Raw genomic sequence first — 23,468 nt, 5'->3', positions numbered from 1 at the left:
GTCTGCCACAGATCACAGCCCCGAAACGTGCCTCAGTGCCAACATGGCACTGTTTCGTATTGGCAGAAATACAATTTATTTGTTTGCCATACTGATAAACCACTCCAGTCAATTAGGACTCTGGGCAGCAAACAACACAACCCATATACGCAATGAAAACCATAATATAAAGTCCAAACAACTGAAAATGAAATATGGAAGAGGCCAAATGCTTGCTGGTTTTAACTTAAGCACAGTTTTAACTTGCTTAAATACAAGGAAGGAAGGGGCCATCCTCACTTCCGGGGTTCCAAGGAGCACAGGTCACCCCTGAGGAAACCTATCATTCAGCCCCCACCCCACAAACCTGGCAGAGTGAGGGGATCCTCCACCGTCCCCTCTAGGCGTTCACACTGGCCAGACAGATTCTATCCTGGCAATAATTGGGTGCGGCTCCATTCACATTTTGAATGGGGTCCAGAAGCCAGCCAGGAGCCCATGCAGGAGCTGTGGGATGGATGTAATTCATTCCTGACAGAGTTGTCCTATGAGGAGCCTTGCTGCTGCCATTTGAACCAGCTGGCAGCCCCATGTAGAGCGCATTACAGTAGTCTAACTGTGTGGCGATCAGGCCATGGGTCACCATCACCATAGCATCCTGGTCAAGGTAGAGCCATAACTGGAAGAGCAACTGAAGCTGAGCAAAGCCCCCCGCCATGGCTTTCACCTGTAGCCATGAGCTGAGAAGAAGCCCCAGATCACAAGCAAACCCTTGTGGGAGGAATACTACCCCAACAAGGGTAACCAATGTTAAAGGAATCTCTCGGTGTTTACTGCAACAAACAGCTGAGCCTTGGCAACGCTTAGCCTGAGCTTAAATCATCCCATCCAGATGATTTAACGCCGAGATTCAGGTTGCGATTCGATGGTGAGGAGATTCGGTTCTTATTCTCCCGAAGCATTATCTCCCGAAACCTTCGCCATAGATTTACGAAGCACTCAGCTGCTCCGCAAGAAGGGCAAAAGAGCGGAGGGACGACGGAAATCCGCGAGCGGAACGCTTTTATACCACGCTTCACCAGCAGAGGGCGCAAGTGCCACTGCTATTGTGGTGAGTGCCCCTCCCTCCCTATATAGGTGGCCGAGGGAGGAGGTGGTGCTTGGGTGTGGGTGTTGCGCGCGCGCTGGAGACGGTCGGCGTGTGCCGGGCTCATGCTGGCGGTGGTCATGAAGGAGACGTGCGGGTAAGGGGGGCGGTGGCTCGCCTCGCCTTGTCACGTCACCAAAGGGCAGGTTGGGAGTGGGGCACTGGGTGCTGCTTCGCTTGAGGAAAGCCGGGTGGACGCGTGTGACCCGCTGCGGCCGCTGCTGACGCTTACTCCGCTTCCCACGCTCGGCTCAGAATTTCCATTGGCTTTGGGGGAAACTGCTAACTCACTTGGGCAGTTTGGATAAGTGCGACCGCTAGAAGTAGAGCCGTAAAAACTCGTGGCAGGTTCCTTGGGGGATAAGAAACCCAGAGTGTGTGCTCCAGATGTGTTGGACGGCAGCCCCCATCATCCCCAGTGCGCATGGAAACTTGTTTGGGGAGGTTGGTGTACGTTTAATAACTTGAGTACACTACCATTTGGCAGGGCTCGTACGCACACGCAAACGCCCGGACGAAGAGAGGGGAAGAGAAAATACTTTGCATTTCGTTTTCCTTTGAGATCCCTGAGGTTTATCCTCTCCTCCCCGTACTGTATGTATGCACATTTACACACTCAAGCCAATGCTTATGTCTCTACTGCAGTAGATGTTAGTCCATTAAAATTATGCTACAGTATAGTAAGTTAGTAAAACTTGCAGATGAACTGAAAACTGTTATCCTCTCCTCCCCGTACTGCATGCATGCACATTTACACACTCAAGCCAATGCTTATGTCTCTACTGCAGTAGATGTTAGTCCATTAAAATTATGCTACAGTATAGTAAGTTAGTAAAACTTTCAGATGAACTGAAAACTGTTCATTTATTTTAATGGAGAGAAATAGTTGCCAGAGTTCTGTCTGAAATACCTTTTTTTAATATCTGCCTATCTATCTAGGAAGGGTAAGAGTGTATGCACCTTTTCGTGCTAATTCCAAATGCCTGCATAGATAGCTTGCATTGCTGTTTTTCCCTGCAGTTGAAGACCATGCTTATTCTACACATGCAGAAAATGAGGTAGTAGGTCCTGAAGGGGTAGATTGTATCATTTCTGCCAAGGTATGCCATTTTTGAAAGCACATTTTTTCAGAGGGCCCTAATACATGGCAGATGAATGCATTGTAACCCTTCATGTTGATTCCAGGTTTAATTCTGGGTATGTGGTGAGGCCTCTGAGTAGAGAGTGTGGCCCTGTTTGCTATCTGGAATGTTATGGTTCATCCTATTCTCAGTCCATTATTTTCACTCATCTCCCTCTAAGGCTGTTTGCTTGCTTCTCTGGTGGCAAGGTGACCCTGGTCAAGCATTAAGATTTCCTGGATGGCTGAAGGTGAAGAGGGCAACCAAGGAGACAGCTTACTGTTCCACTCTAGGATGACTGTTTTATCTGCTAGATTAGCAACTAAAACACCAGGTGGTATCTGTCAGAGGACCCAACACATTGTATGGCAAAAGTCTGAATGTGTTGAGTTTTTTACCCTTTTGTAGTTAAGTGAAAGGTGCTATAGATTGGGGAGGGAACAACCACTTCTGGTGATGATTGAAACAATAATTAATTTTTTGGGACATGGTCTGCTCCTTTTGCCACCTTGTTTATCGTACAACCTCCGATGCTTACTTGAAAATGAGTCACATTGATTTAGGTTGGACTCAGGCCTGTGGGTCCACTGGAACCTTGTAACCAGTTTACTCTATGACCTCTCCTGTAGACCCTTCTAACGTTGTGGTCTTATAGTTAATTTTCCACCCTAGTTGGTCTCCTCATGAGTTAGTCCTAGAGTTTTAGGCTCTTCTGGCATACAGTGTAGAGCCCTTTACCTCCCCATGGTGTCCCTTAACTTCACTTAAAAGATGTTTAACAACTGGACAGTTGATAGTGATCAGATGGTCAATATGGGGGTGGGGGGTTGAGATTATACAATCTTGCTTTCCTCTTATTGTCCCAGTCATTAATATTTTTGTTGCATTTTGACTTAAATACATGCTCAGGAACCCAAACCTCACTTAATTCAATGCTCTTATCAGAGAATTTGTCTACATGTAGGTCAGTCTTCTCCAATCTGAGCACCCTCCAGATGCATGGAATCCAGCTCCCAGAATTCCTCATAAGGCATGGCCATTGCTGAGAATTCTGGGGGATTGAGCATCTGGAGGATGTTGGGAAGGTTAGACACATGGCTGGACCAGGAAGTTATTGTTAAACAAAGGGAAGACACTGACACCAGAAGGGAGAGATTATAGACCATCTTTCCAAAATTACATGTGGGGAGGGTTGAGTGCCCAAGTCAATAATTACTCTGCCTTCCGTACTGATCCTGATAGTTTCAGCATGTTGGTTATTTTTTGGAAAAGAAGGGTGGGACTTCTTTTGGAGGTGCCTTGTGGTGTCTCCTGTTGCTACCCAAATCACTGTTGTGTTCAGCTTCACTGCTGGAGAAGGGACTGCTTGGTTGTGGAGCATTTGCCTTCCACATAGAAGAGCCTGGGTCTGCTCCCCGTCACCAGTCAAGGAGGAATGGGGATCAGATAATGGGAATGATCTGCCTACCTGAAACCTACTGCCACAATCAATAGTATTGAGTTAGATAAACAATTCCTCTTCTCTGTATCAAAGCATTTCTGACTTTAATATTGAGGTATATTTTAGATTAACAATGGGCAAAAGGTAGAGTAGACTATTGGTTGATCGGTGTGATTTACCAGCAAGAATTTCAGAGTGTCTGTTGTTCAACAGTAATGACAATTGAAAGAAGGAAATGGGACTGTTAAACTTAAAGTAGCCAAAAGGAAAACAAGGACTGCCTGGCAGTTTGAAGGGGCTGTGACCTCTGCTCTGGCAAATTCCTTGGCTGGGGAATGAATTCTGTGGGCGGGTCTGGTTCACCTTCATGGATACACCACAGGATTGTAGAAAGGAATTAAAAGGTCCTGTGGGTGTGAAATCTGCTCACTGCTGCTGCACAGTGTGAGGCTACTTAATGTTAATTCTAAAACTCAGTATGTCTCAAAAAATATAAGAAAACCTCCCAAGAACTATCCTCACTGCATATTAAGGAAGTAATTTAGCTGCTTTAAACTCCAGAATTTGCAGAAAAAGAAGCTATTATAGAAAGCTCTAGAAAATTTTGCTTAGAACATTTCATCATAATCCCACTCACTGTAGGCCCTTGGCTCCTGAAGAACTATATGGCTCCCAATACATTCAAAAGTTGCCCACTCCTGTTTTAGTCACACAGGAAATAAGTTGGCAAAAAAGACAACTAACTAGAATTTCCAAATGGAGCTTATGCATAGATAATGATGCTGGAAAGTAATGTTAGTGTTGCCTCTATAAGCATGACTCTGTTGGGAGAAAGTTGCTTATGAATATGTGAAAATAACATTTTTGTCTTGTACAGTAAAATAGAAAAAAGCTGCTTATGGGGTGATTTGCTGATTGTCTGCTTCAGAAACTCCTGTACTTGCGCTGATCAGTTTCATACAGTAATGTGCCAGATTGTGGGAGGGGCAGCTATCCTCTTAGCATTTCAGTCATTCTTGGATGTTGTATTTTCTATCTATAATTTTATTAAATTATTTGAGTTCTGAGTCATATCAAAATATTTAAAAAGCTACATTGAAGGACACTAGTTTAATACTGATAATATAAAGAAAAAATGAAGGCTTGGGCAGGATTCTTAGTGAAGAAGATGCAAAACTTACACATCATTTTACATTTGTCAGAGGGATGCAAAAGTGAGCTTACACATAAATGTACTGCAATAATCAATAATCAAGCCAGGACAGACTGATCAGATCTTTAAATGTGTGTCCACGCACTGAAGTCTGTAATTCTTAGAAAACGGTTAAGAGGAGATGCATTACTACAATTTCAGCTGACAGTAACAGTGATGCTGCTTTCCCTGTAAAAAACTACTTTTTTCCCCCTTGAGATGCAAACTATTTTGAAGTCTGAATTGATATTAGTAGAAACTTTACTTTCTAATATAATGGAAACGTGCCTTTCTAAGGTTGCTTGAACTGTAGAACTTCACTTCAGATCTGAAGTTATTTCCTATAATAGCTTCTTTTTCTGCAAATTCTGGAGTTTAAAGCAGCTAAATTACTTCCTTAATATGCAGTGAGGATGTGAAGAAAAGAGCTGGTTGTGGTGGAGAAAAATAAACTCCTTAGCCTTGATTTATGTAAATTTTCTGTACAGAAATTATTTGGAGAACCAGCTGGAAAGGCACTACGGAATTACTTCTCCCATTAGTTTGGCACCACCAAGGGAAATAGATTATATCTATACGCAGAAATTGATTGAAGCCCTGAAGCCTTTTGGTGTATTTGAAGAGGAGGAAGAGCTGAATTGCAGGTAAGAGGGAGTGCGTGTAATATTGCTGACCCTAAATGACCATTTTCTAATTACCAAAGTCATAATAGTGAAGTTTGGCTTGGTGGAATTACAATAGGATGAGTACCTTGACGCCAATTTTTAGCGCCACTTTTTAAATGTTTTGTTTATATTGAATATTTCCTCTCTGCAGGTTAGCTGTTCTCAGCAAACTAAATAACTTGGTTAAAGGGTGGATTACAGAAGTTGCTGCAAATAAGGTAAGAGGCTTGTCAAAGCCTGACCCCTCCAGACTGTTTACTTACCTTGTTTTAAGATAGAATTCTGTTGGGAGTAATAGAGATTTATCTGTTCTTTGAGAGATGTGTTCTGTCAGGATGTAGGTATCCTGCCATATATCAGAAGACTAAATGTTCCCTCCGTGGAGCTCTTCATCTCCCACTTTCCCTTCCTTTCTGCCAGCCCTGTTTTGGAGGCAATTGGGATAATCTTTGAAGCCACAAGACCTGCAGCAAATGATACTTGATTGCTTTGGAAAGCTCATGAGTTATCATTGTTGTTAAATCTTTGATAGAGTCAAACTCTGTCTTCACAGGATTTCTTTTCCAGGGTAGAGGGAGCCAAAGGCTGAAGACAAGATGTCACCTTACTTGAGTACTTTACTTAGCTAGTGTTTGCTCAAAGGTTGATGGATAAGCTACAATTGACTTGGCTCACAATACATGGTCATAAATTATGGCTTGCAAACCACAGTGGCTGAAATTACAAAATATGTTAAAACTGGACAAGCTCCATTATGGTTTAGCATAATGCCAGAACATGCCAGTCTGTTGTACAGTATAACGTACTCAGGGTGGTTCATAGCAGCTGATAAAATGGCTTACAGCTCAGTAGATAAGGTATAGGTGGATAAAGGAAGGAAAAAATACCAGGAAGTTAAAAATACTACACTAGTTGCATCAGAAAGTTTTGGGAAAAGCAAACAGCTTTAGCCAAGACCATTGCCATCTTGCCACTCACTGCAAAACAAGTTGGGAATAATGGCCACAACTGAAATACTTCTTGGATAGGAGGGTTGGGTATTGATGAGAACATTAAAAAAATCTGAGCATAGTGGAACTGCTGTTGTACCTCCACATGTGCACATGTCAAATATAATTATACACATCATTGGAAAAGCTTATTGACTTGGTTTTTCAAAGTAAAACTATTTCCTACTTTATTGTAGAATCTGCCATCATCAGTCTCATCCAGAGCTGGTGGCAAAATATTCACATTTGGTTCCTATCGGCTTGGAGTCCACACCAAAGGTAAGACCCATCAGGTACATTGGACTACAGTTTGCATAATTTGCAGCTGGCATGGATAGGCTGTGAAATTGGGAAAGGCTGTTATAAACAGTCTTGAACTGTGAAAATGTTCATCATCTTAAACAACGAATTGCTATGGCTGTTTTTCGGTAGGTGCTGATATAGACGCGCTCTGTGTAGCCCCTAGACATGTAGAAAGATCAGACTTCTTCCAGTCATTTTTTGAAAAGTTGAAACTCCAAGATGGAATCAGAAATCTGAGAGTAAGTCACTTTGTCTTGCTTTAACCATCTCAGGTGTACATGTCATTCACTTGACCTTTAGGGAGGTCTGTGTGAAAGCTGTTTATTGACAAGCCTTGTGAGGTTCAGAAGAGCTATATTGAGGTGATACAAAATGTATAAACATGTTTTATTTTGTATTAATTGGAGTTTAGATTCATTCAAGTTTATGCTCTAAATCAGTGCTTTTCAAACTTGGCAACTTTAAGATGTGTGGACTTCAACTCCCAAAATTTCCCAACCGGCATGCTGGCTGGGGAATTCTGGAAGTTGAAGTCCATGCATCTTAAAATTGCCAAGTTTGAAAAGCACTGCTCTAAATGTTTCCCCACTTCCTCAGGACTAGCCATTTATAGTAGATGGAATATGAAAATCCTCCTTTCCAAGATCTGTTCCAGGTCTTGGAGGAACGTATAACAAGGTACTCTCCAAAAAATGAAGAGGGCAAAGGCAGACACTAAAATTAAAATAGTTAGCATGCTTATTTCTTATTTGTTTATTCATTTTCTGTTGCATCAAAAATTACAATTTTGAAGAACATTATGGGGTGCACCCAAGGGATCTGCCACAACACAAAAGCTTTATTCCCCATCCTTTCTTGTTCCCTTAGCTTGGGGAAGATCCCAGGTCCAAAAGCACTGATAGCACAAGTAAGAGAAGAAAGAAATATTGTTATAGCTGAGCAGTTTTATAGAAAGGCTGCCATGTGTTTTCCAGTTAAGTTTTTGGGAAGATCCAGGGATAGTGGGCCATCCTAGGGCAGATGTTAATTGATACAAGGCAGCTTCTTCTATCTTGGCTGGGATACAGGACCTATGATTATTAAAATCTCTTGTAACCTGAACCCTGACTTTTGTGGGGTGCTGGTAATACTTAAATTTTGTTTTAATAAGAACAAACTTGCTGTTTTAAAGCGTGAGGTAAATACTGCTTTTTACTGAGGTATGTAAAGGTTATGCCTTCAGTGAAGCTGAGATATCTGAGCCTTCTATTTCTCTTTAGTAAAAGTTACATCCATGACCATGTTGAATGTCTGCACTCTGGAAGAAGTGAAATAATTCAAAATTGGTTCAAATAAATGTTTTTCGCTCCTTCCTACAGGCAGTAGAAGATGCATATGTACCAGTGATCAAGTTTGAATTTGATGGTATTGAGGTAAATATATTCTTCTTTGTCTTTTTTATGTACTATAGACAGCTTCTGCTTGAAATTTGAATTTGATGAAAGTTAAATATACCAGTTCTTCTTTTCCTTAAGAACAAGAGCTTGTTCTTAAGGTGGTGTTTGGGTAAGTGGAGGGATACCTATATAGATTCTCTCCATGTGTGGCTGAAGAGACGTATGCAGTTGGCTCAGACTAGGAATGGCTTGGCACTTGGCTCATGCAGTGACATAACAGAAGTTTGTCAGATTCCACTGGGAGAAAATCTGTGCTAGGTTCCCATTGGTCTTCAGGGTGGCAGGAATGCTAACATCAAATGAAGTTCAGCTAACATTTACCTTTCCTGATCAATAATCAACAAGAAAGGCACTGGAAAAGAAAGTATACTAATAAAAGTTGCACACAAATGTAGAAAAATAGCTCACATTGGAAATTGGCAATAAGACATTTCTTTGTCAAAATACAAAAGTAAAGTGATTTGTATTTATTAAAAAAATAGTTGGTACCCTAACAGATATGTAAACTAAAGGAAGATATTTACAAGGTTGTCATTTATTAGCACACTGAGAAGCAAACTTTTAAACACTAACCTATGCCTTACCACTGCAAATACTGAAATACTTACTATTTCACACAGCCTTGGGCTCAACTGATAAATCTTGAGGGTGTGGGAAATATAGTAGTAAGTCCTGCAAAACTGAAGTCTGACTGTACTAGATGTAATGAGCATGCAGCAGTTCATTATGGTGGCTGTTGTGTGTGACATTGCACAGCCTTTTTTCTACAGTACTAGAAGAAGTGCATATGAATTGCAAGAGTGACGCAGTATTACACAGGCTTTGTGTATGGATTTTTGTGAAGATGTTTCTTCTGCCTTCTGAGCAGGATACATGGATCAAGCCAGTGAGCCTGCTACTTGGTAGCAAATTGTTCAGAGTTACTGCTGATTGATTACTATTTTCATTTCTTACATTCTAGATTGACCTTGTGTTTGCAAGACTACCACTGCCAAGCATTTCAGATAGCCTGGACCTTCGAGATGATGCACATCTGAGAACCCTTGATATCAGATGTATTCGGAGTTTAAATGGTAATCTCAAAGCTTTCCCCAGTCTGGCATCTTCATGCAGTTTTACAGCCCTGCTAGAGGATTCAGGCTAAGGACAACTGACTTGTCTTCTAAAACCTGAGAAACAATTGCTGGGCAGTGATGTTCAGATGGCATGTGTGCTTTTGAGTATCTCATGTGTTAATGCTTAAAGCTTGCAGTTGCATGGATCTTTGACTTCTGAAATGCAGCTTGCTTAAAATGTGATGGAACTCTGATATTCAGATGTAAATAGCATGTAACATTTTTCAGCATTCAAAAAGAAATGCTTTAGTTCTTGCAACAACCCTGTTGGATAAGTCAGGATGATGATACAATATGACCAGATTAACACAAAGGCAAATTCCAAAAGATGCTCCTACATCACCAATATTGGAAAAAATAGACATTGGTTTTTGATATCATTTCTGTTCTTCAAACAATTTGGCCATCTGTTGATAGAAATGTGATCTATAAATCCTTTAATAATTAATATGCTGCCTAAGAATTTAATTTGTTTAAAGAGTTTATATCCCTCTCTCAATCAGAAAGAAAAATAACAAAAATTTAAGCTACGGTATCTTAAAATTATATGATTGTTATAGCAACTAGATTTAAGGAACTAGTATTTAGAATAATCCTTGGACATGGAAAAGTTATGGTAAAATGCTCTAGGTATAAATAAAAGATTTCATCTTTCTGAAAATTACTTTTCTTTATATGGGATAAAATTTAGTATTACTGTTTCAGACTGACAGTTTTAGCCTTTTTTTTTTTCAGGATGACTTAAGCAAAACAAAGGCGTTATGTACCAACATTTTCCAACCTGGAAACTTCCAGATATGTCAAATTACACTGAACATGGCTGGGAATTCTTGACAGTGTGGTGCATTCTGTCTGGAGAGCAGGAGGCTGAGAAATGCTGCTGTAGACCATTGCTTGCTGTTATTGGTGCTTTGCCCTGTTTAACTTGAAACTTTAATGTTTGTCGGCAGGTTGCAGAGTCACTGATGAAATACTTCATTTGGTACCAAACAAGGAGAACTTCAGGCTGACACTCAGAGCAATTAAACTGTGGGCTAAACGTAAGTACTTAATACATCAAGTATTAAGCTTCAGGGCTTAATAGTCCTTGAAATGACTCTTTAGGCTAAGCCAAGTGAGCTTGTCATATATGAATGTTGCCTGCAAATCTTCATAATGGCAGTTGGACCATAAATTTGGTGGATCCTAAAACAAATTTACATGTGTCTAATGTTTGCAAAGAAGCACCTGGGTATCTGTTTGCCATTCCTGTTGAATGCTCAAAACCTACTGTAAGCCACATCAAGTAGTTAAGCATTGGTATTTGAGCATGAATTTCTACCCAGGTTGTATAAGAGTCCAGTCCTATGTAAGAACAAGAACGGAAAAATTGCAGTTGCCCAGTTACTGCAATTACCTCAAAGCCTCTCCTGGGCCTGGCAAGTAGCACTGAGGTTCCTGTGAGAGTCAAGAAGTAGTTTCTTCGGTAATACAACCAAGGAAATATGGTGAGCTGTCCTCATTGGGGATAGGATTTGCACTCACTCCGTTATAAAAATGATCATTGTGCAAATTATATCCTGTAGTCAGCTGTAATCCCTATTTTGTATTGCAGAAAGAGTTCAGTCCCAAGGTTGAAGGAGTCACAATGCCCCTCTCATTCTTATTGGTTATGAAGGTGCATTATTAGAACATACATACAATAGCAGACATAACTAGTCTTAACTTAGCATTTTCTGAGGTTATCCTTATCTACAGGAGAAAAAAAATAACTGATTTGCTTCTGGACACTGAGACATTTTTTGATATTTTCCAGTGAGACTGAAGTAGTTGTTCATTTTTTATCAGAGAAACTTTAAACATAATGTCAGCTCTCCAAGGGATTGAAACACATGACTTTTTAAACCAATATCCGTGTTTCCATTCTTTTCACATTCTAGAAGAGGCTCCCTATGGCTTAAGCATTCTCCTACCTACCAAACATTTTAGGAAGAGGTTTTCTACCTCATCTTAATTAAATGTATACTTGCCTTAGATGTATCCTTCTGATTATATATCACTTAGAGCCTACACGTGTACTGCTTTCCTATATATCTCATTCCTGTTTAGTTGTAATCAACTATTTATAAATGACAAGAAAACTAATTTTTAAAATTGTTTGTCCTCTCCTACTTTTCAAATGTTCAATAAAACATATATTTTTAAAATTCACAATATCCCAATTGAGCAGATTACAAATCATAAACAGTTAACTAAATTTGCGGAAGATAGGCTTGGGAGCATTTAATAGAAACTAAACCTAAATTGACCTCCACAAACTGAGCCTGTGTACCTCTGAACATTATATGCTGGGGTCATATTCTGAGAAAGTTTGAGCACTCACTGGCATCCAGAGAGCACCCAAACTTGTTTTGGAAATGGAAGATTGATATTGATGGCTCTGGGCCTGATCTGATATTCTGATAGTTCTAATATGCTAGTCTGGTAAACAGGAGATATAGGACAGAGCTTTGTTCCAAAATGATACCATTTTGCAGTCCTTCTCTTTGATGTACTAACAGTTCCTCCCTCAAAGTTGCTGTAACCTTTTATCTATTTCATAATGACAATTGGAAAACATAGTTTCAAGTCTAAGTTACTCAGTCTCCAAGGCCAACTGTTATTTATTGCAAGAGAAAAGTTTATACCATGATAAAATTATTGGTCTTCAATGGTCTGAAGACTGTTCTTTCCTGTGTAATTGTAGGCTGAATCATTTTGCCTTAATAAGTGTAAGAAAAAGTTCAGGTACATTGATTGCTTGACATATTTATAGATGGCCTCTTTTTTTTTTTTGTAATTTTATTAAAATTTTAAACAAAGATAAATAAGAACTAATATTTGGAATGGGAGTGGGGCGGGTGGGAAGAGAGCAAATAAAGCCAAAAATGCCAAAAGAAAAAGAAGAAAAAAAAAACTATAAAGAAATAACTTCCAATTTTCTTTTACATCAGTAATAGATACAGATTTAAATTGAACTCTTATTCTAGGGTTACAGCCTAACTTCCATTTTTTTCTATCTAATATTTTTTTCTAATCATTAAATCCATACATCATAGTTTCATTTTTTTTCTGTTTCACACAAAAATTCCAAAAGGGATTTCCAATCAACATTGAACTTAATCAGTGTCTTTTCTCTAATCACAGCTGTCAATTTAGCCATCTCAATAAGCTCCATCATCTTCATGATCCACTCTTCCATTGTGGGTAATGTCAAATCCTTCCATTATTGTGCATATAAAAGTCTCGCTGCTGTTACCATGTATAAAAACAAAGTTCCATGAGTTTTTTCCAAGTCTTTGTCAATCAGTCCCAAAAGAAACATCTCTGGCTTCAATTGTATGTTAATCTTTAAAATCTTCTGAATTAGTGTATATATTGGAATCCAAATTTTTTTAGCTTTTTTACATGTCCACCAAACATGATAAAAAGTCCCTCTTGTTGTTCACATTTCCAACATAGATTCGAAGTAGCTTTATCCATTTTAGACCATTTTTCTGGTAAGAAGTACCAACGGTACATCATTTTATAAAAATTCTCTAAGATTATAAAGTAATGTAAATTTCAGTCCTTTCATCCACATATTTGCCTATTGTTCCATTTGTATATTATAGCCAAAACATTTGGCCCATTTTATCATACATTCTTTCACTTGTTCTTCAGATTCAAATCTCAATAAAAGTTTATACATTTTAGCAATAATATGTTCATCATTTGTACATTCTGTTCTAAATTCAGTCTTACAATATTCTTTCTAATAATTGTACATAGGACAACCATTGACACGTATATTCTTCTAATATCAGATCATCTCTTGATATCATTTTGAATTCTCCCTGGGAAAATTCTAATATATCACCATAAGTAACCATTTATGTTTAGTTATCATTTCTCTTCTATAATATGCTGCTTGTGATGAGAGCCACCAAGGTATTTTCAGACACAGTCAAGATTTATATCTATTCCAGATTCTCAATATGATCCGTCTAACAAAATGTTTTTTAAAATCAACATTAACTTTAGCATTATAATACCATAAATAACATGCCACCCAAACCTCAAATCATGTCCTTCTAGCTCCAATAATCTTCTATTTCTCAGCATCACCCACTCTTTCAACCAAACTAAACAGCAAGCTGCAAAATATAATTTCAAATCAGGTAAACCTAAACCTCTTCTTTCTTTAGCATCTTGTAACACCTTATATTTGACTCATGGTTTTTTTCCCCTGCCAGATAAATTTAGATACATCTTTCTGCCACTGTTTAATTGGTACAACAGTTGTCAAAACAGATATTGCCTGGAACAAAAATAACATTCTAGGTAATTCTTAATCACAGAAATTCTCCCCAACAATGACAATTGTAATTTGTCCCATTTTCACACATTTTTTTAACTTCATTCCATGCCCTAACATAATTATTTTGAAATAATATATAATTCATATTTGTCAAAGTAACAGCCAAACATTTTACCTTTTTCTCAGTCTTGAAACCTGTTTTGTTCATCAGTTCTGTTTCATCTTTTGTCTTCATATGTTTTGTTCACATCTTTGTCTTCTGTTTATTAATCTTAAAACCAACTAATGCACCAAATTTTTTCAATTTTCTCATTAGTAATTCAGTCCCCTTTAAAGGATCTCCCAAAACCAGCACCAAATCATCTGCAAAAGCTCTCAGATTGTAAGTTTCTTTTTTAACTTTGACACCCGTTATCACCTCATCTTGCCTTATATCTCTATTCAGATAGCCCCCTATTTTTCATTCCCATTTCAAGTATCTTCTCTAGCCTTTGCTGAAACAAGGCTTTGAAATAATCACCTGTGTATTGCTAGATAACAGCCTCAGCCACCCAGAGCTTTTACAGCACATGGTTCTGGTCATGGTTCAGGCTGCTGCACGTTTAGTGAAATAAGTGCTGCTTTGATGCTACTAGGGCTGAAGTCCAGGGATCCAAACAACAGGGAGAGAGAGGGGATACCCTGGCAGCAGGCTTGGAACTGATGGAAGGGTGCTGAGACTGATAGCAATCACTGTGACATCCTTACTAATTATAAAAAAATATATATTGCCACAGCTTGGCTGGATATACCTACTCATTTTTTATTGTTTAAATGTCTTATCCTTTTAAAAAGCAACTTATTGCTAAGCAAAATAGTGTTTATTATCAAGCTAATCACATATTTGACAACTGAAGTAAAGAAGCTTTTGTAAGGGCGTTAAAAAGTCTAGTTGCCCCACTTCTTCTGTGCTATTCTCAACCTGTTGAAAGGTATGTATATAATTTGGATAGGTAACCTAGTGCCTATAAGCTTGAATTACAACCCAACACATCATCCCTGACTATCAAGCTGGTGGGCTGCAGACAACAAGCCCATGGGCTGAATCTATTTTCCTAGGCTGGGTTGTTCAAATGAACTTGGCAGCTGCTTATCTGCTCTCCTTAAAGGGAAGCCAGGCAAATTAGCAGTGCAGAGCTGTCTGTGTGTCTGCTTCAGACTTGCAGGCAACAAGAGAGGTGCATTTAAAATTCAGCCTTTTCCATGCTTGCCTGGCTTGTAGCACACCAATATGTAAGGAAATGGCCACAAGATGGAACACTTTCAAAAGGAAAGCAATTGCTGGAATCAAAGTCTCAGTGAAATACACTGTAAATTGTTTCCGGGGAACTCAAAACTCAGTGGTAGTTGTTGCAGTCCTCAGGCTGATGAGCGAGCTTCTGCTTCAGAATTTTTTGTTTGTGTGTGTTTTGGCTTTTCTGAGTGTTGAGCCATGTTGGCTGCAAGAGATCTACCATCAGATTTCATAGAAGTCTGAGTTAGTTAAAGAGAGTGGAGAGTGAAGTGCTTCTGTCTTAACTGTGGAAGTACTGCTGGGGGTCATTTTTTTTCCACTCCTTTGCATTGTGCTCCTGCTCTAAATTTCTTTCCTGTACCCAGAGTGCTACTTGTTCCACTGAGTAAAATATTCAGTGGTGGTAAACAAAAGTAGTGGAAAATTCATTCATCTATTTCTTCCATCTCTTTTAACCTTCTCGCTTTAGAGAAGAAAATAAACTAACTTGAATCGGACTGAAGCAGCAGTGAGCTTTCGGGCTGAATGCCCGTGGTCTAGTTTCCTTTTGTCCTGACATTTCACCAGCAGCTGTGGCAGGACAAAAGAAAACTAGACCACGGGCATTCAGCCCAAAAGCTCACTGCTGCTTGATTGATGCCAGCCGTGAAAGCCTACACGAGTATTTTGAATCAGACTGTTTGAAATACTGAGTCACATCTGGATGCCAAATGTCTGTCTGTAGGGCGTGGAATTTATTCCAACATGCTGGGATTCCTTGGTGGTGTTTCTTGGGCCATGCTGGTGGCGAGGACCTGTCAGTTGTATCCAAATGCTTTGGCATCAACCCTCGTTCACAGATTCTTCTTAGTTTTTTCAAAGTGGTAAGTTGATAAATGTATGGGGCTCTACTGTGTTAGCAATGGAGGTTATATTGTAGGCCAACAAAACATTACACTAAGCTATGATTGGCAAGTCAAGTGGCTGTGAAAGCATGTGATATTCGTCCTGGAAAATTGAATGTTTGTTGTGCAAAGGAATCTGCTTTCTGCTATGCAGATTAGTTCAATGAAGATATTTGCCTGGCCTAGAATTCTTTCTGAGGAATTCAGTTCAAAATTGGTTTACGTGCTTAGATTCTGGATGGTGGATTGTCTCAGGAAGGCAACCATTACTAATGAAGTAAGCACGCTCCTTAAAGAATGCAGGAAGAATATCCCTTTTAAATACCACTCCAGTTAGCTTTCTCTTTGTTCTATAGGACAAGGATGCTCAGAAGAAGCCAATGCCACAGCCCTTCCAGAAGTTGTCTGAAACAGAATTCTTAGGATGGCAGAAGGGGAAAATGATTGAAGGCTGCAGTGTGTTAGCTGCATTTAGTTTAAATTAATTTCAAATACAAGACAAATAGAACAATTTTGTCTCCACCTTCTTTTTGGAGTACAACCCTGGTGTGGCTTAAAGGCCAGTGTGGGCCTCAGCCTCATAGGTGTTGTGCACTCCTTTGATAGTTACAAAATCTCCCCTTTCGGGAACTGCTAAAATGAGGCTATATTTGGCTTTTTTAACTCTTATTTCTACGTAGGTGACCTTGGGCTTATTCACTCTTTGAATTTTTCCCCTCCCTTTGTATCAGTCCTGACAAGAATTGCTTTGAGGATTACAGAATCTGGTTACATGCCAGAAAATGAATCTCCCTTGCATTTAGTATTCGTTTGCAAAAAGCTGGCATTGGTATAAAATATGCTTTCCCAACCTGGCAACCTCTAGACATTACTGACCTGCATCCACTTCTGGCTAGTATGGCAGTGCCGGTGGGAAGTTATGGCTGCTGTAGTCCAACATACCTGGAAGGCAGCAAGTTGGGGAAGGCAGGTATATCTTATGTTTCCACGGTTTATGATCTATAGCTCCGACATGTAGTTCTTCATGTTTTGTCAGATTTCCTATATATACAATATTAGCATTGTGTGCAGATTAATATCATGAACAAAGCAAATTCTGAGCCCATATGCAGTGTCTGCGTTGGAGAAGAATGAAGCAAGTTCACATGGGTTGCCTCCTCTCCAGAACTACCACTTTTCTCTCTTACTTGCAGGGAATGGCCCAATCCTGTCTTGCTGAAACAACCTGAAGAGAGCAATCTCAACTTGCCTGTCTGGGACCCCAGGGTTTGTAAAGCACACCACTTTGAGCTGACAACAGTGGCAACTCTGGATGGAGGGCTCTTGAGTACCCACGAGTACTTCAGTAGCCCTTCCTCTTCCAAATGGGTTATCTGTTCTGTGAGGGTCTTTGAGTTCCATGGGGCTACATGGGAGGAGAAGAAGTGTTCACAGAGGAGAACAGCTAATGTTGGGAGCAAAGTCTTCCTCTGATGCTGAACACCCCTGTCTTGTTTCAAGAGAAAACACATGCAGGGCACTGTGACGTTGTGATGTAGTGTGCCTTGTAATCAGTTTTGTGGTTATGCTACTTTATTTGGGCTATTTTATAATTGCTTTGGACTTATTGGCTGCTTTGGGACTCTCTGTTCTGAGTAGGGAAAGGATGTTCCCCTAATAAATGAAGGTGCTTTCTCTGCATTTTCTATTGAATACCAAACTTTAGTTAGCAGCTACAGAGCACTTTCTGGGCATCTTTGGTATAATGGCAACAATCGCTGTAAGGCAGGTTGGTATTATATTCCCCTGTTTCAAATGGAGCTGAAGGCTTAAATTTGTATTTGGTTTTCTAAAGGCCAGCTGTTGAGTTGGTAGTTGGTGAGATTTCTGGTGCATATTCTGAAACCTAGTTCTTCATGGAATCACCCATTCATCTGTGACAGGTAAATCCAGCTGACCGGTATCATCTGATGCCCATCATCACTCCAGCCTACCCACAGCAGAACTCCACATATAATGTGTCCACATCAACCCGAGCAGTCATGGTAGAAGAATTCAAATATGGTAAGCCATCTTGATTTCTCCATTGCCTTTTTTATATTTTACATAGCAGGGCAAGAATGGTTTCTTACTTGCTGGATAATCTCCTGTATGAAGAGAGTTACTCTTCCCTCTTCTGACTGGATACAGAGAAGTGCTCTGGGTCACTTTTGTTCAGTATGTGTCTTGTAGGAATGCAGTTTCATTGATCAATATTGTTATTTTCTCCAAAATGGGCCACAGTGATAGGTTTCATTTATTTATTTATTACAATACCACTCCAGTCAAAATGAATCTAAGCCACTTACAAAAGCAATAAACCACAAACAGCCATAGAAAAATACATGGAACGATCATATAATATATATATATATATAAATGGATAAAGCTATTTCTGTATTAGTATCTGGCTGTCGCAGATGTTTCTGAAAAGACAAGGATGAGGGGTAAGCAAAAGTAGCTTCCCAGTGTTCTTCCCCCATTTCCCCTCAGCAAAATTTAGGGATGTAGACATTCTCTGGGGAAGAGGATCAATTTCTCCTGAGTGTTTCAGGGTTGAGGCAATTTATTAGCGGTGGTAGGAAGGCTGAGCTCATTTTCCCTTTCCCCCTAGGTATATCTTTACTGATGCAAGAAAGAACAGTGTTCAGGTCATTGTTGCTGTTTTTGCTCAGTCCTACACCTATCCTTGAGAGCCTCGTGTGGCGCAGAGTGGTAGGCGGCAGTATTGCAACCGAAACTCTCCCCACGACCCTAGTTTGATCCCAGCAGAAGCTGGATTCTCTCTCGGGTAGCCAGCTCAGGTCAACTCAGCCTTCCATCCTTCTGAGGTCGGTAAAACGAGTACCCAGCTGGCTGGGGAAGGTGACGGGGGAAGGCAATGGTAAACCACCCCACTCTATAGTCTGCCAAGAAAACGTTGCAAAAGCGGCATCCCCCCAAAGGGTCAGACACGACTTGGTGCTTGCACAGGGGACTATTCACCTTTCACACACCTATCTTTATTCTCCAGCATTTTAAGGGAAAACAGTGGTCATAAAAATGAGAGAGCAGAATTACTCATTGGACTGGAGAGAATGGGGAGAAAAAGGTTCACAGAGAAGTCTCTCTTGTAGTCAGCTCTTGTTTCAAGGAACAGGCAAGAGATTGTAGAAATGTGGGACTGGTGGCCTTGATGTGGATGCTGTCGAAGGGTAGAGCTTCCACATTGGACTGTTGCTCCCCTCCTCTCTTTTCATATTCATTCTCTTATTTCTGATAACATCCTTTTATCAAATTGTGTTATGTGATTTAGCTGTATGTTGCTTTATTGGCTCTGGCTCTCACTAGTGACTATCCAAGATGGGATGCAAAGTGTTACCATGCAGTATGGGATAGGATGCCAGTCCTGGAAATAGGGAGAGGTGAGGTGGTTGTGGGGAGATTGCTAGAACGGGAGCAGCAGGAAAAAACAATTGGATGGTAGAGGTTGAGGGAAGTTCTTATGAGTTCTGATATGGTTTAGATCTCCTATTATTCTTAGTCTCAAAGGCCTTCGTGCGTTTTCTGGACTGACACTTCTGGATTTATAACTGTATATTATAAAGCACTTACTATAGGTGTGTTATGTTTAAACAGGTCTCATGGTTACAGATGAAATTCTTCAAGGAAAATCGGATTGGCCAAAGCTGCTTGAGCCACCCAACTTTTTTCAAAAGTATAAGTATGTGAGATCGCATAGGGTTTCAGAATTCACATTTCAACAACTCAATATCCTGCATTTTAGCTAGCAAGGCATCCTAAGCATCTGATGGATATAAATATATAATAAAATAACAACAATGGAAATATGGCAGATTAAAAAAAATCCAAGATTAATTTGAATGTGTTGGAAACACAAAGAAACCTGGATGCAGTAAAAGCATTTGCCTGGTGATAAGTGGGCACGATGGGGGACTCAACTTTGTTAGAAAATATATATTTGCAATAGTGACACCATATTAATCTTACTTAATATGTATTTCTCAAATTTGTCACTGCCCATCTCCTCCAAACGGAGGGACTTAATTTGTTATTTTTGCAATGTATTATATTATCCTATAGTCAGCCCATGAAATGGTACAAATGTTGCCAAAGTTGGAGGACATAATCTGCACCCAAACAATTTATCCAGTCTTGGTGACAGAACTGCAAATGATGCACCTAAGGCCAGCCTTATCATTACACAAAGTAAGGCACCTTCCTTGAGTAGCAAACATTGGAGGGTTGTAGCAGCAGCATGCTGACTAATAGACCAGGCTGCTCTCTTCAAATGCAGTGCAGAATATTACCCTACTAATATGAATACCAATCTAATAGTAGACTGCTAATACCCAGTAAATAAGAAGGAAAGTATTGATTTTCTGTTCAACAGTGTGTAGATACCTTTTTTTTTTCATTTCGGAGATTTATGTTATGTTCTTATGGAAGGATGGATGAAATCAAAACATGTTCAGCATCGCACAGGAATTTTAGAGAGGGAACAAAATGCCTTGTTTATTTAATCCATCATGTAGAAAAAAGGTGGCTTTTAGATAGCTGAGTCCCACATTTTGCGCAGCTCTATAAATTATAATGAGCACTTCGAATTTTTTTGGAAATACTGTTTGGAACAGCTAAAGTCAGATTAGCTGTTCCAAAATGGTTGTGAAATGTACATCCAGTCTTGGTTACCAATATTATATATTAGCTAAAAGAGGAATTGGTTGATCCTTCAACTGCTCCCTATGCTGTATTTCCTGTAATAGGAATTATGAATTTGTGTTAGGCATTAATCTCTATATCAATCAACTATCCTTTGTTCTAGTTTCCATTTTTGATAAGCTTCTTTTAAGCAACCCAGTTTATCTACCACTCTTGAATGCTGCAGAAGCCTCCTCAGCTTATGGATTGAATCTTGCGAAGTAGGCAACAGGGCCAGAGAAGAGATGTAAAGATGTGGGAGAAGTACATCAGTACATGTCAAGATTTTAGAGGAGTCAGTGTTATAAATAAGGTTAAAAGGAATTGAAGGTTGAGTGGTAGAGGGACATTTTTAAACCTAAAACTGTTAAAAACTTACCAAATTTTAGCTCTCTGCATTTCCAGGCATTATATTGTATTGACTGCTGTTTCTTCAACCGAAGAACATCATTTGGAATGGTAAGCCTACTCTTTAAATGCTGATAATAAAACTGATGTTAGCTTTTCATTTTAAAATGAAAGCATTTCAGAAGGAAGGTGGGGAAAACATTGGTGTCTTGCCCTCATAGTCTTCATTAGGAACAAGATTTATTTTCCAGATTGACTGAACACTTGTATTTGAGTTACCAAATTAATAACATGCCTAGATCATTCACAATGTATGAGCAGGAAATCAACATAATCTTATTTATTCTGTACAAATTGTTCTGCAAATTATTCAAGTGATTCTATTTTAAGATTTCAATTAATTTATTTAACCACTTGCTCTGATTTCTGTATTTTGATAAGCTTTAACCACATAATTTCAGACCTTTCTACATGGATGAAGAGATTTAAAAAATTGGGAAAAAAAGTTGAGATTCTCAGAATGTTGAATTTTCTGCACACGACATCAAGAGAGTTGCAGAATGTACACTGTTCTAGACCCGCCCATCACGTAATTCCTATCTAATATCAGATCAGTCCAATTTCCAACCATACTATCTTTGTCTTATGACTACACTCTACTAAGCCATAATGTGGTTTGTTTGCTTTGGCTTAGCATATTGTTTGAAGCCACTCATTGTGGTTCATAAATCGTAATTCATGGCTTGGCAGACTATGCACAGCCAAGCCAGTTATGATTTATTTAACAAACTATGGCTTTGCCTAGAATATAAACACAGTCTGCATGCGCTAAAAAAAATCAGAATTGTTATATGTCATCCCATAATGAAGTTCAGTTCAGAATAAACAAATACAAACAACTGGTGTACAAGATTGAATATAGATAGGTGGTTTTTTGCTGGGCCGGGTCCCTGGTGACTGTATGGACAAATGTCTCCATCTTGATTGTCTCCAGTGAAAACCCATAGTTCTTCCAAAGACAGTCCAATGATGTCTTTGATCCTGATCATCCACCTTATTCATTCTCCTCTTCCTCCTCCTCCTTTCTTCAATCATAATAGTTGTTTTAGTAGTCTATCATATGCACACATTACATACCTCAAATATGAGTTTCTGTTTAAACATAACCTCAAGGGAGCAGGCAATGGTTAATTAGTCCAGGATGGATTCATTGATTCCATCTGCTGTCTGTGGTTATTATGGTCTTGTCTGAACCCCCCAGTCAGAAACTAAAGAGATAGACCAGCACCCTGAAGAATCAACAGGTAATTAGCACCTGTGGCAGCTTCAGAAGACAAAGAGCCTCAGCAAGTGAGACCCAGGGGCCAGATTCTGGAAGGATACCTCCCTCAAGAACACATGGCAGCTGCAAAGGACTGAGCAAAGGCAAATGGCATGCCTCCTTGAGAGGAGAGGGTAGTAACATTGCTGATCAAGCCACACTAGCACCTGGGGCTATATAAGAGCTGCTTCCAGGCCCTTTCCCCTCTGCTGGAAAAAACTCTTATTTTAGACCTGCATTCCTGTCACCCTTGCTCTGCATTTCGACTCTTTCAGACCAGCTCCTGGAATTCTCTAGTGCTCAAACTGTGGACAGTTACAGTCAACTCTTGTAGTTCTGCCTCTGTTTTCTCCTGCCAGCAGATTCTTATGCTTCAAGTTAATGGATCCTTTGAACTTTCTAAGGTGTAAGTGCTCTTTGGCTTTATTGATTGATTCATTCATTCACCCTGATTTCCGGCTATTACCAGAAAAATTACAGCAACAAAGCCCTGCAGACTTGTATTTCCATGGCTTTGTTTTGCTTTGGTGGGCCCAGATAATAACATTCTTAGTAAACATCTCCAGATCTATGATTCCAAGGTGTACACCTTTTTTTTTTAGTGTTCGGTTTTCACAAACATTTTCACCCATTGAGAAGACCCTTGCTTTAAATATTCTGATCTTTGTCTTAGGAATATCATTATCCTTCCTGATCTTGTTTAACACTGTATTCTGTCCCTACAATTAATGTTGTCTTTACTTTTCTGCGACTATGTTTATTTTTAAGTCAAAGAAAATAAAACTATGTACCACAATCACATCTTCATTTTCAATTGTAAATTCACTAATGCTAGTTGTCATCTTAATATTTAGCATTAACACATTTTTTCATTTTTATTTTCCTAACAAGCTCTTTTAAGTTTTTACTTTCAGCTAACAAACTGGTATTGTCTTTATATCTCAGACTGTTAGTGTTTCAACTTCCAGTTTTTGTCCAGCTGTCATCTTTTTGAATCTTGCCATTCTTATAACATATTTGTTGCATCAGTTTAACAGACAATATTCACCATTGTTTTACTTCCTTCCCTATTCTGAGACACTGTTTGCAAGTTCACTACTTAAAGTAACTTCTTGTTCATTGTAAATGTTCCTCAGAAGAGTAATCAGATGTTCTGACAAGCCATGAGTTCCACATTCTGGCATGAACTTCTTAGTCAAAGGTCTTGGCTGTAGTTA

General features: G+C 39.4%; 2 protein-coding genes across 2 annotated transcripts in view; one reads left to right on the top strand and one right to left on the bottom strand.

Moving 5' to 3' along the window:
* USP34 (ubiquitin specific peptidase 34) overlaps positions 1-23,468 on the bottom strand; it is a 617,663-nt gene that overhangs the window by 217,088 nt on the left and 377,107 nt on the right. The gene's annotated exons all lie outside the window — the stretch shown is intronic.
* PAPOLG (poly(A) polymerase gamma) overlaps positions 905-23,468 on the top strand; it is a 33,862-nt gene continuing 11,298 nt past the window's right edge. The window contains exons 1-14 of the mRNA XM_063311256.1: positions 905-1,090; positions 2,147-2,184; positions 5,369-5,524; positions 5,697-5,763; positions 6,732-6,813; positions 6,967-7,076; positions 8,196-8,249; positions 9,235-9,346; positions 10,339-10,428; positions 15,704-15,842; positions 17,057-17,129; positions 17,786-17,906; positions 19,500-19,584; positions 20,988-21,041. Coding sequence (XP_063167326.1) covers positions 905-1,090; positions 2,147-2,184; positions 5,369-5,524; positions 5,697-5,763; positions 6,732-6,813; positions 6,967-7,076; positions 8,196-8,249; positions 9,235-9,346; positions 10,339-10,428; positions 15,704-15,842; positions 17,057-17,129; positions 17,786-17,906; positions 19,500-19,584; positions 20,988-21,041 — 1,367 coding nt within the window. The remainder of the gene's footprint in view (positions 1,091-2,146; positions 2,185-5,368; positions 5,525-5,696; positions 5,764-6,731; positions 6,814-6,966; positions 7,077-8,195; positions 8,250-9,234; positions 9,347-10,338; positions 10,429-15,703; positions 15,843-17,056; positions 17,130-17,785; positions 17,907-19,499; positions 19,585-20,987; positions 21,042-23,468) is intronic.

The sequence above is a fragment of the Candoia aspera genome, chromosome 1, assembly GCF_035149785.1.
Source record: "Candoia aspera isolate rCanAsp1 chromosome 1, rCanAsp1.hap2, whole genome shotgun sequence".
NCBI lineage: Eukaryota > Metazoa > Chordata > Lepidosauria > Squamata > Boidae > Candoia > Candoia aspera.
This window is presented reverse-complemented; position numbering and strand designations above follow the sequence as displayed.